Source organism: Buteo buteo, chromosome 12 (genome assembly GCF_964188355.1).
Source record: "Buteo buteo chromosome 12, bButBut1.hap1.1, whole genome shotgun sequence".
NCBI lineage: Eukaryota > Metazoa > Chordata > Aves > Accipitriformes > Accipitridae > Buteo > Buteo buteo.
Window position 1 is genome coordinate 5316602 of NC_134182.1, and position 13799 is coordinate 5330400.

Below are 13799 nucleotides of genomic sequence, written 5' to 3' on the forward strand. Positions count from 1 at the left end.
ACAGATATGATCATGAGCAGGAAAAATAACTCCAACAAACCAAATTTTCTTCCAAGGAAGAAGAAAAGTCTGTTGCACTCCCCTCTTTCAGGCTTCCTAGCTCTCTTTAGAGACAGTAACTTTTTTCTTATATTAAGGGAAAACCCCATTTTTTGTTTTCTTACCAAACAGAAAACCTAAGCCATGGACACAAGGATATTGCCTAAAATGGTCTGCAAATAAGCAAGCAGTAAACAGGACCTAGAGCAGCAGTAAAACCAGACCATTTTATTCATCTCTTGGAAACACTGAATGACCTTAAAACACAGGCACCATAGTACTGTTCTCATCCAAACACCATCCACAGAAAGGGTCAGCCTGATTCACGTTTTACACAAGACTATATTTGATATTTTGCTTCCCTTATATATGATGCAGATTGCCTTTAGACAAAAACAGATCTTTCAAGTGCAAAATTACTTCCTTTGTTTGTCACATTGTTTGCATTCATTGCCTGCTGCAGTAAAAGGATTATAGCTGTCTTAAATATTTTAGGAGGACATGTTTGTTTGGGTGGGGCTTTGGGGTTTTTTCTTAGGGATTTTTTGGGGGGTGGGAGTGAGGGTGTTTTGTTTTTAAAACTAACCACTACACTGAAGGCATTACATAGTTGTATTCATCTTACCTTTAGGTGTATTCTCAGAGTGATCTCTCTCTGGCCCATCTGGGATGTTTAGCTGTGAGATCTCCTCTGCACTCAGTCTGAGCCATGCGTTGTTGAGGTTTTCCTCATCTTTTGAGGTAAGGGAATATTCCAGCTCACAAGGAGATTCAAAATTGCAGTCAAATACTGGAAAAAGAAAACAGACATAGAACATTACCAAGTTAATTAAATCCAGCTTCCTCTGTGCTGGAAGGTGTGTGTACATGTGTATACACACTCATTTTATACTTTAGTAATTTAAGGCTTGCTTTTTTCCATAATGAGGTAGAAAGAAACAGAGGAAGTCCATAAACAGACAGGAAAAAATGTGTCCAAAATGGACCACACAGAGAGGCAGCAGCAAAGCAAAAGGAAGGCCCAAGAGCCAGTAATTCCCCTTTGGGACAGATAAAAGGGCAGCACAGGCTAAAGCAGGGAAAGGCATCATCTAGATTGAAAGGGAAATAGCTTAGTCAATTGATAAAATGGGACAGAAAGCCAATCTCTTCAGGGATGCTGGTTCAAATTCAACCAGGGCCTTTATAGTGCAAAGACTACTAACATGCTTCATAGTCACGTTCCATCTCAGTGAGCACAGGACTCTGCAAAGCAAATCATATATCCTGGGCATATGGGACATGCTGGTAGCCATAGGGACTGTACTTTTCCAAGCAACCTTCTGACCTCCTGGGTTTTAAACGCTTCACTGAGGCAGCAGAAGCAGCAGAAGCTTGATCTGCTGCCACAGAATTTCAGCCTTCAGGCAGTACAACCAGCATCTGCCTGCAACACAGACATTTCTTTTTGAGATGTTTCTCTTTCAGAAACCAGTTACCCTACTGGTGCAACTATAATTCACTTCCCGGTGTCCAGTTTACCATCACACCATAATTCAAGTTGCTTAATGCAACATGCAGTGGCAACCTGCACAAATTTTACTTTTAATAGTCAACATTGCTAAATCTTCTGGAATGACCCGTATACATTTGCTTTTGTCACCACAGTCAGCACTCAACACAATATTCAGTAACAGAAAGAAACTATTTCTGAACTAAATCCATGTTTCTGAAAAGGCTAGATCCATTTGAAAAAGCCCAACAAAAAAATCCAGCTCTTCTTTGGAGTTTTCTAGACTGTCTACTGTCCTGCCATGGCTATGCAAGTAGAACAAATAATCTGAATTGACATTAGTCAAATTAACTAATTTTTTTTAAACTTCAATTACATTCTCTATTAAACATCTAATTTCTTCTTCGTGTGCACAGATTTATGTAGTTCAGCCTATTCTCCTAGTCATATAGCATTTTCTAATCTGCAGGTTAATGCTGTTGCCCTCTTGCTATACTTTTCCCAGCTAATTTGCCTTTTTAACAGGAAGCTCGAAGGAACAGAGTCTATTTTTCCAGTTTATATTTGATTTTCTTAATCAGGTGCTTTATCATTCACTCAGCATTTTGAACGCTTCGCTACACCATGGAAACTGTATAATGTAAGGAATCCATATGCACCACAAGCAGCAGTAACAAGGATTATACCTATTTCCTTAAATTTGAATGCACAAGTTGCTACCCTCTTCAGGTCTCTATGTTATCAATATAAATTTCATGATACATGAAGCACACTTCAATTTAGGCAGCAGGGAACAGAGGATATATTCATGCTATACAGTTTACTACTGCAATATCACACCCAAACCTCAGACCACTTATTTCTAGTCCCTTAGACGTTCTTTAAAAAAAAGAAAAATAAACCCAACTTTTTTTAACCCTATAAAGTGTTAAGAGTCTATTAAACTTTGTATCAAAGCCCAAATGGACAAAAGGGCAAGTAAACACTCAGCCATGCGTTACAGAAGATATATCATCATTACTGTATAGTTTAGTTACAGAAAAGACCTTTAGTAGTATGTGCTTTAAGGTGCTGTCAAAAAAAAAAAAAAAAGGCGGGGGGAGAAACACAGCTCATACAACTTTTTTGACGGAACCCACACAATGACAGAGGGGAAAGCCCAGGCCAAGGACAACATGTGGCAAGAGCAATCATTTCAAATCAACTATTTCATTCTTTGTGGGCTTCTCTCCCCCATCAGTCTCTCATATTTTCATGAGCTTTCCAGCAGTCACTGTTGCTGCCACTCCCCTCCCATCCAGCTGCTGGGAACAGAAGCCTCTGTGCTCTCTTATCCTCTTGCCCCCAAGCAGAGAAACCCTTCATGGATATCCACAAGACGCTCTCATTTTCCTCCTCCAGTCCTCACCCCCTGACACTCTGATTACAGTGCCTAGAAGCACTCGATAACCAGCTCAGCTCCCCCATTCAGTCTCACTTTCCAGAGCCTCCTCCTCAAAAGAGAGCTATCAATCAGATGTGGAGCCCTTAACACAGCAGGCCTCTGACTTACAACTGGGACAACTTAATTGGGGTATGTGATTAAATAACAGTCATCACATTTAGTGTTATGACCCCTGCAGACAACTAAAGCCTCTGGCTGAAGGGGGGAAAGTAAAGGAAGAAAGGCAAGTAACAATACCATTTCCTTCGCTCGCAATGAATAGCCTACAGAGAAGTGGCCATGATCTGACATGCTTGTTGTGGTCAAGCTGAATGGTCTTTACAACAGGTTATTCCTTGAAAGAGGAGGAGACGATTTGGCTCATACATCTGAGAGCATCAGCGATTTAATGAGAACATACTTGCATCTTTTACAGAACTTTATACTCCCTCCACATTACCAGAATATCTGCACTCTTCATAGGCTCTTATTTAAATTAATCTCGTATTAGACATGAATTTCAGTGCTATTATCCTATGCAGTACAAAGAAAGCATTTATTTGTCATCATATCTGACGCAACACAGCAAAGCCTATGCAAATAGCATCCAGTCTTCCAAGCCTAATGTTAACTTCCTACCCTCAGGCTTTCCTTTTTTGACGATGTCCTTCACTATTGACAATGCAATACACTTCATTAAAAAGGTATTATATACAATACATAATTTTTTTTCACTGATAAGCTGCTCTTGGTGTGGTAGCTGCTACAAGACCATATAAACAACATTTGCAAATACAGAACCTTCACAATAGTTGAATTGCTGCCACAAATCACCTGCCATTTTTTATGTCTCTGCATAAAAAAAGGTCTCCTTCCTTTTTTACTTTTGTCTTAACATGTTTAAATGTGACACCAAGTTGTTTTTTTTTCTTGCCCAGCTAAGCACATAAAGAAGTATCCATTTGCCTTTGGAAGCTGAATAAAAGCCATTCTGCCCTTTTCTGAAAAACAGCAAACACTGCAGGAAAGGTAATTACACCTAACACAACTTTTAGTGATTATTTTTTAAACCTACTACCAATATAAATTGACTGGATACAGAGCTTTAGGACTTGAATAGTGTGCCTAGTCAGTAAAGTGGAAATTTTTTTTGTGATTTTTGGTGGGTTTTTTAAAGACATGTCACAGAGATATATATCCGGTGTATGCATTTATGTCACAGCTACATTAACTTTATAGATACTAAAGACTCTATAGGAATTTAAGTTCCAGCAAATTGCAAAGTGTCTTTTTAAAGATATTGCAAAAAAACCCCAACCCCTTGTCCAACAATCTTTTGCATCTGCAACCACTGGATGCTAGAGAGACAGAACAGCTAATTTATTAGAAATCTATTTCAGCATCATTACACCTTTAAAAAGGAAACAAAAGTGATGCTTATAATCAAATTAAGGTAAACACCTATTTTAAAAAAGGCTGTAGATATCAACCATTTCAATTTCTAGTATGTAAGAAGATACAGGATACCAATGATAGACTGAAAAGTAAATTAAGCTACTATCTGATTGAAAAGACAATGGAATCTGTGTGTGTGTCTGATGACATTAGTGTCCTGCAAGTGCTTCAATTTATTTATTTTTAATCAACGTACCTAACAGCAATAATTTGTGCAAACAGCTAAAATATCTGGCAACTACATCTGTTTCAATTAAACTGATTAGGGTTTTCTAATAAACAAATGACTTTAAATAGTAGTATAAGTAATACTCCAAAACACAGTAATCTGCAGGAAGTATCTTTTTACATTGCTGCAGGTCAGACTACAGATCATTCACTCGTTGGATGATCTTAGATCATTTGTGTAACCACACATCACAGAAACATGCCTTACTTTGAACGAAAATAATCTAATTTAAAGAGAGATATAAAAAGCCTGTTCTTGTTAAGAAACTACTGTTATTATCCTTCCTTCAGCTGCCCAACAACGGACTACGTTTATTTGTTTTAAACCATATCTCCTTTCAACCACAAAAATCTTACCAGCAGGTAATTTCCTCTTAGACTTCTTTCTAGTTCTACATGTGTCTGACTTAAGAGGGTCCTTTTCACTCCTGGTCTGCTGGCTCTTACAAACCACTCCTCTGCCATTACTCTCAGCTGGTCACCCCTTTGAAGAGGTGTGGTTGCTTTCTCACCTCACTACAACAGACAAGGGAGCAGGTAGAGGTTCTCTGTTCTCAGAAGGACCAGCTTAGAGATGTACATCCTAAGCGGCATCTCATCAGCTTAAACATAACTAATTCGTACTACATCTACAGACACAAATGCACAATGTAGAGGTCACTTACCCCGACCAAAACAGGACCACAACCTCCCTCAAGAACACACCTCTTCCAGTGGCAACAATCGCAGCAATGTAGAAACAGATAAAATATTCTTGCACAGGATGTCTTTTTTTATACAAATATTGACAGATATTCCTTGTGGAGGAGACATAATTTAAGTTGTATAGTAGAGATGTGCTCTGCTGAGTGAGCTTTGAGACCTCTATCAATACCCACTAACCTCTATTATACTCATGTTATAAGGCCTATAAGCTTTTAATTTATGACAGGGAAATGACAAATTGATTTTCCAGTTATTAATCCTAGGGACACAGCCAGTTCCTAAAGCCTTCCCTATTCCCTCTGGGCAAAAAAGGGCAAAGGGCATTCAATCTAAGGGTTTCGATTGCCTCATCAGGCCCTTCTGAATTTCTATCCACCAATACAGGGGTACACATGTGGGGTGATACAAGGAAGCCTGCAGCAGTATTTCTCTCTGAAAATGGAGCATAAATAGGAGACTGTGCTCTCTGGCTGTCAGCTCACCAGCCTGCTGAACAACCAGAAGGACACCAAATACAGGCCAGGCCCTTCAAAGCCAGCACTGCCCTGCCGGCACAAAAAAGGGGTGAAACTTTGCAAATGGATTCCTAGTGCCACCTTTCCACGGTGCAACTGGAGGTACAGCAGTAATTTAAAATGGGCGAATCCACCACAGGATGGAAAGGAACAGAAAAAAGCACCAGGGGAAAGTGAGAAGGTGTCAGCGGTCATATAAATTAAAGAGGAAAAACAACTGCAGGGTTTAACTGCCTTGTTCCTGCCAAGAAAGCAGGCCGGAAGAGGAGACATTTTCACCTATTTCCTTCCATTGCTCAGCACTGAGAAAGGGCAAACTGACACATTTTAAGGGACAGTATGACACACGTACCCCTGCCAGGGGCCTTACTACCCCTACCAAATGCCTGCACCGACAGCAACTGCCTGGTCTTTGGGCTGCCGCTCTGGGAGCTGACAAACGCGAGAGCAGCAGCATGGCGTGACAGGGGAGGCACTCGAGGAGCCCCACAGCATCGCTCTGTTCAGCACAGCTTTGGGGTCCGTCCCGCCTGACGCACTTCAGTCACCTGCAAGCGAAGCGGTGAGGAGAGCAGCTGGGCAGCACACCAATCCCCCTCCCTGCCCTGAGACGCTGCCTGTGTTCATCAGGGACCTCCTTTTTATTTAAAGCTACTTAGTGCAAGGTAGCTTAATGCTCTGCGTCCTTTCTCCGCACCAGCAGGTCTTCACGTACGCTCCCCCGACCTTGAGTTTACTGACAGGAACGCTGCCGTTCCCTCACGGCGCTGAAGTTCGCAATGAGCCTCTCCCCGCTCTCTCCCCAGCACAACGCCCAGCCCGCCTCACCCACGCGCCACCCCAGCGGCCATTTTGTGACCCCGCGGGCCTCACCCACGCGCCACCCCAGCGGCCATTTTGTGACCCCGCAGGCCTCACCCACGCGCCACCCCAGCGGCCATTTTGTGACCCCGCAGGCCTCACCCACGCGCCACCCCAGCGGCCATTTTGTGACCCCGCGGGCCGGGCAAGGCACAGAGCCCTGGGCAAGGCACAGAGCCCTGGGCAAGGCAGGCAGACCCCCACCTGGGGGACGGGGACATGGCCTTTCGGCCAACCGGGGTATGGAGGAAGGGAGATGTCCTAGTGGGGCTCTGTGAAGGCAGACCCCCAGGGTCTCACCCCGTTTGCCTAAGACCCATCCCCCCCCAAACGCTTTCAAGGCAGCGCCCTGTCCTGTCCCAGCTGCTGCCCAGGGCCTCTTCCTACCTCCTCGCTGCGTAGAAGCTTCCCAGCCCTTCCACCTCACCGGCCAGTCTGAGGTTGCACCCTGTCCCTGCCAAGCCGGCCGGCAGGATGGGACCCGGAGGCAGCGGGCCGGCCCTCGCAGGTACGCGCCTACGAGGCCTCGTCAAAGCTGCCTTGCCTGCAAGGAAGATTTCAACGCGGCCGGTTTCTCCCTGTCGTCCCGGGCTTGTTTTCGGTGGGGGTATGGCAGGGGCGCGCTCCCCGCCGGGCAGGGTCAGAGCGGGCTGCACCAGCGCTGCTCATCCATCCCTTCGCTGCTCGCCTTGAAAGGAAAACCTCCTGAGGTCTTCCCTCAGGAAGGGCTACTAGAGTTTGATTGCGTTCTGAAGAAATACAGTTTTAGAGGAGCGGTACCCCACAGGAGGCATAATTTCACCTGCTCCGTGGAAGAGGGATTCACCCCAGGAAGAGCGCTCGGGTCCGGGGGCCAAGCGCCGGGTGAGCCGCCTGCCTCCCCGGGGAGCCCAGGGCTCTCCTCACGCCAGAAGCATTTACATTAATCCTCCGGGGGGTGAGCCACAGTGGGATGGGCCACTGCTTAGAGAAAACGGCAATCAGGCAACCATTCATTTATTTGTTAAGACAATCTTTAAAATGACAGCATATACTTTATATCCAGCCAGCTCCTCAGTGTGCACCAGGGACCGAATCACCAAAATCTTTGACAGCTGCTTTGTTCAGTGGAAATCAAACTACAAAGAAGAGGGCCAGGACTCCTTTATCAATCAATTATAAGCACAGCCTTTCAAGACAGCTACAGAGAGAGGTGCAAGGAGGGGGTGTTGGGAGAACAACCTGCAATAGCTCTCATTTTCATTCCTCCTGCTCTAAGAAGTGACAGAGTTCATCTTCCACACAAGAAATATTTGTTCACCATGTCTCCCATGCATGCAGCAAAAACAATAAATGAAAATGCATTTCTAGTGCCAGTTCTAGCCAAAAGGCTGAAGTACTGACTAACAGAGATTGTTAGAAAACACGCTCCAGTTGGTACAAAACAGTGGTTGGATGAACTGTCATATTTTGACAATTCATACAAGGGACCTCTTGCATGAAGTCTGAGAGATCTCTAGAGAAAATGAATACTTGAGAGACAGGGAGAAAAGACATTTGTTGTCTTACTGTATGTTATTTTATTATTGAAAAAATGTTGAGCTGTCATTGGCATATTATCTGCAGATGAAAGAGGATATAAGGAAAAGAATAACTTGAAAGAAAGTAAAAATTTCTCCCTAATAAGATTTTTTCTTCTTTCTTGCTTAGCACAGCCTTCAGTTTAGCCAGGCAGATACTGCTTTTCCTGTGATTTTCCTCCCCCTGGATATCAGCACCATTGCACATGGCAACAATACCATCTAATTGTTAAACAAGAATTCTTGCATATGTATATGGGGTCACAGCATCTGCTATTTTATATGGAGCAATTCTATTAATCTGGTATGAATAACTGCTGTTAACTGAAGTCTTACCCTATTATATTCATAACACTATTTCCAAAACTATGTTAGAGTACTTCTAAGATTGCAAAAAGGATGTGTTTGAATTAAGGTAGTACATCACTGTTGCAATATCTTTACTAAGAAAGCATTGATTCATTTTTCCTCTGGGACAAAGTATTCTTCTCCTCATTCCTCTCCTGACTTTATCTCACCTTCCAAACAGGAATTTGTTGTAACAATTAGTTCATATCCATGCATCTCACTATGCCATGCTGAGCATAGCTATCATGATAGCTTTATCATTCTGAAGATGTCAGTATTAGTCTGATTTGTTGTAAATTCATAAAACAAGTAGTCATTGGAACCTAACTAACATGAATTCATCTGGCTGGTGCCCTCTTTCTCTCAATCTTCCCTTTTGTTTGACATTCAGACTCACTGAGTTTCATGTCAGCAGTATCTATCTGGTATCCAACTCATATGAATGAAATGGTATTTTGAATGCATGCACATGAGTACTTGAATTCAGCAAGTTGCACATGACCTACCAGAGAAAAAAAAGTAATAATCTGACACCTCACTGAGCAACTGCTATGCCACTGAGCATCAAATACGCAGCGAGAATGACCCCAAATTATTCCACAATAAAATTAGTCCAATTTTTTTGTTGTGTTTTTTTTTTTTTTTTTTTTTTTAGCAAATCCAGTTCAGGAAATCATGAACTCATCACAGATGACATTCCATTAGAAAGTGAAAAAAAACCCCCAAAAAACAACCACCACGCAACCCTGTCAAATTAGTTTTCTGAAGACACAGAGCTGAGTGAAATTATTAATAAGTTGTTAATAGAGGCCATCCTTTGGATTATGCTTTTAGTACCTATTAAATCAAAGCTGTGAATAATTGTGCACTCTTGAAGGTATGTGCTCCCCCTCTGCTGAATTCACCTTTTGCAGAAATTTTTAAGCACACTAGTCGCTTGGTAGCCAAATCTGCTATTTTCCCCTGAGTTTTAGTCTCAGTTAACTCTGGAATCCAAAGCACCATTATTTCCTAAACTTAAGGGGGGCAAAAAAAATCTGTAAGCTATATTGCAGAAGCCTGACACAGCCTGAGAGAGGCACTTCTGTATTTTGCACAAAGCTGATTCAGAACAGCCAAGGAGTTCAGCTGCTACTGGGGGATCTGGCAAAGAGATGCACAAGACAGTACAGTGGCATAATAAGAGTTAAAAAGCAAAAGCCATCTCCTGTTTCCCAAACAGTCCAACACGGCAACCCTTATGTCTGTTATTCTCATGAAATGTGTTCTTCTTTCAAAACAGAATTTAGATGGGCTGAATTGCATTTGATTTTTTTTCCAATTGGTAGCACTTTCCACAGTTGCCACCGTACCATGCCAGGATCGTGCTCCAGATTCAGTGTTTTTAGCTGACCCAGGGGAATGCGGAGCATGGGGCAGAGAGGGATATATTAACTGCATGAAGGCTTCTAGGCCTTAAGGGGCACCCATCGTCTGGAACCCCCGTTACAGAAGCTTAATAGATTTTATGCAGGGGACAATTGATTTCTTATACAATACCTATACAGAAGAGAAAATTAATATTCAACCAACCAGGACAAGAAATGAAATATGTGGCTGGGTGCAGTTAATCATGTAAGCCTCAGGACAGAGTTCCATCAGTGCTGCAAATGGGAGATTAATACGCTACCGTAAGTCCACATATGCAGAATGCATTAAAAGTTTGTTCTAGCCACAGGAAATAGTCTGAGTGTATGTCAAAAAGAACAGAACAAAACACAAAAATATGGAGACTTAAAGACTCCTCCTGCCCTGCAGGCTGAATTCCTAGATAATTTTGACTTCATGTGCTTTTTTTAAGTCTTTATTTTCTGAAAGGCAGGTGGATTTTGCATCTCTGAGATGGTGGATGATTAATCAATGCTTAGATAGAGACAAATCTAGAAACGTCTAGACAAAATAGAAAAAAAAAAAATCTTGTGAATGCATCACTCTCAAGTATCCTGTTGTGCCAGTGATTATTTTTTGGTATTGCTGCATGTAGTTTCAAGGATATCATCAAGCAGCGTTCTTGCCAGAACTACTAGAGGCAGTCTGTCAGAATTTTTAATGCTGAGTGAAGGAGCTGAGAACTTAGTTTGGCAGCGGAAGAGGGACCCTACATTTCAATTTACGCAGCCTTTCAATCAAAGAGATTTCTCCAATAGTGGAACATGGGGAAAAAGTAATTAAGACAACTAATATTGCCCCACTCCAGCAATGTCAGCCAGTTAATTAGATGGGTCCCATCAGATGATTAGGCAAACAGAGTTTTGATAGAAGTTTTATTGAGTACTCTGTAATCACAGTCACACTGGGAGCAGCAAGGAAAGCTTCTGACAGAAGAGGAAAACACTCTAGTAGTAAAGGACTGCTGGATTTTATTTCTGCTAATGATTTATCGTGTGATTTTGGATTAACCACTTAATCAGAAGGCAGGGGTGGTCCTGGGACAAGGTTACTCGCCTAGAGCGTGGATGGTCTAACTTTGTCTTCTGCCTTGCTCTGCTGAGTCCCTGCATGACCTTCACAGAGCTGCTTAGATCCAGAGCCAATAATCAGCTGCTGAAAGGCCCTGTCCACCCCCGTCATGCTCATAGCAGTTCTGGACAGAAATCTGGATCCCTGGGAAGTTTCCTAATAAACATTCAGGTGCATATAAGCTGCAGGTATGCAGAGGAATAGAGAGAAGTTTTAAAAATTGCCCTCTTAGGCTTGGGTTATGCTTACAGGCTCTACTCGATGTACCCACACTAGCCCTCTGCACGCTGTGTATCTGAAGTGGCAGGAAGTATGTCTGCACAGCAATGCTAAAGGGTGTCCCAGTCTGAAATGCATAAATTTGAGGGCTACTGCTGCCCCTTTAATTTAAAGGAAGTTCTGCCAACTTTTGGAAATGTTAAAGTGCAAAGCTAGAAAAAACCAAATTACTCCTGTCCCTCTTCAAGATTCTCCAGCAGTTTCAAGGTACATGTCCTGAATTACACCTACTGAGGGAGAAAACAGTTTAGACTTGTCCTGAGTGAAGATTGTGTTTTGTGTAACACCTCATCAAATTCCTGCCTTTCCTTGCAAAACAGATGGTTGGAATATGGTGGAATTTGGTCTTGTGCAACCAGCTAAAATCATAATAAATCATTTCTGCTTAGATGCAGTACATTTATCTCCATGTGATGCTGTCAGATGGAATCAATGGTTTTAGGTTTTAAGAACAAAGCCTTCCCTTAGAATAGTATTACTGAGAAACTGAAAGAGTTTAGGAAGAAGTAATAAAGGATAAATTAAAAATCATTCTTGCAACTTCTGAGAAAACCAAGTGAGGGGAAAAAGATTGTGCTACTGTCCCTTCCAAAATGAAATTGGTGTGTCCTCATCATTCAGCAGATACAACAGCTAGGAGCAGATATTGTATGCCAGTGGAAAGAATATATATTGCACACATAAAAGGCTGCAACATAAATTTGAAGAAATATGGGACTCCTTCATATAGGTAGGTCAAACTTTTCCCTCAAGCAGATAATTACAGGCTTGGGGTGAGTAAATCTTATTAGCCTTTCAGCACCTTATCTCCCCTCATAGAGACTGGTAGTAGATATATAGTAGATATATTCTACTTCAGTCACTTTCTGGATTGCATATTAGATATTGCCTTATGCAGTCCGGTCCTAACTACAACCATCATATTTCACAGTGGAACGGCTATGGATAGTCAGTAAATAGGTCACACCAGAGAACGGACAAAAACAGATTCCCAGTTTTTGGAAGGGATGGGAGTTACGAAAGGAGATGGCAAGAAAAAATAAGTTCGGTACACAGCTCCTCTCTTTATAATATTGCTGGATTCCAATGTACCACTCAAATATTACAGTTTGGGACCTTGTTTTTGAGGGACCAGGGCAAGCTGGAGCAGCCCAGGTCATCGGGTACCTCTGCAGAGATGGCGATGCCCAAGGCCACGTTGGGCTGGGCTGAAATGGGACTCCTGGGCCCATGGGCAGAGTGGGGAAAGACCCCAGGGGCAGCTGGTAAGGGGCAGTTGGTAAGGGGCAGTAAGGCTTATTAGTGCCCTCAGGGGCTGACAGTATGGATAATATCCATAAAAATTATCATGAATCGTTTGACTTGTGTTGTTTTGCTCCAGTGTTATACCAATATCCTTAGGCAGTTGGTTACAGCCTCTTGAGGATAACATATAAATGCTACTCACTGTGACGTCCTCTATGGGAGAAGAAAGGGGATGTATCTCTCATGACCCAGGTCAAGTTCCAAGCAGAGTAACCAGGAGGAAGAGGAGGGCTGCTTGCTGGGAGATCCGAAGTGGTCAGACCTTTCATTAAAAAAACCAAACCAAAACAAAACAAAAACAAACAAAAAACAAAATACAAAGAAAGAAATACAAACATTATGTATGACGTAGCTGTTTGTGTGCTACACATCAAGTGCAAGGATCTTAAACAGCTTTATAGACCACATGCAATAAGCACCAATATTCAAGTACTTCTTGGTCAGTTCTTCCTTCCTGATACGTGCGTGCACAGGGAGACAGGAGATTAATTGCTTTACATCGCAAAATTATCATCACCTAGAAAAGCTGTCAAGTTTAATCTCACACTGATTCTAAGTTCTTTTTGACCTTTCAGTCCCTCAGTTTTTTTCTTTTTTTTTTTTTAAGTTTTGTTAGCATGACGAGATCCTGTACATGGAACAGGCAAACATGTACCCAGCTTCTGTTCAAACAACCCAATGCATCTCAAAGATGCTTTTGGGGATTAGAATACTACAGTGACCCAGAACGGGTGAGGATCTGTACAAACCTGCACTAACTCTGCAAGACCATGATAATATTAGAGGTGCAAAGAGAAACAGTATCTGAAATAACACACAAGGTCAATGAGCAAAGCAGAACTCTATAAGCTTTGAAAGCACAGATTTTCCCTGTGAATGTTTAAGTTGGATTTTCTGAAGATAACAGAATCTTGAGTATTCTCATCTCATTTTTTTGAGGTCCTCAGGGAAAAGGTAGGATTTAACTTTGTAGAAATACAAGCAGGCAAAACTTGTGTTTGGGAGGTTTGTCTGATGGAACAAAATAAACCTCTGGATTGCTGATATGTTGTGATTTCTCACAGAAGCCATAAAGAATTTGTTGTTCAGCA

At 42.2% G+C, this 13799-nt stretch overlaps 1 protein-coding gene across 1 annotated transcript in view; it reads right to left on the reverse strand.

Annotated features, from left to right (window-relative positions):
• The window catches only part of ALK (ALK receptor tyrosine kinase), a 233086-nt gene extending 219934 nt beyond the window's left edge, over positions 1-13152 (reverse strand). Inside the window, exons 1-2 of the mRNA XM_075042474.1 lie at positions 12851-13152; positions 665-829 (exon numbers count right to left, since the gene is read on the reverse strand). Coding sequence (XP_074898575.1) covers positions 665-829; positions 12851-13079 — 394 coding nt within the window. The 5' untranslated portion in view covers positions 13080-13152. The remainder of the gene's footprint in view (positions 1-664; positions 830-12850) is intronic.
• Positions 13153-13799: the final 647 nt, after the last annotated feature.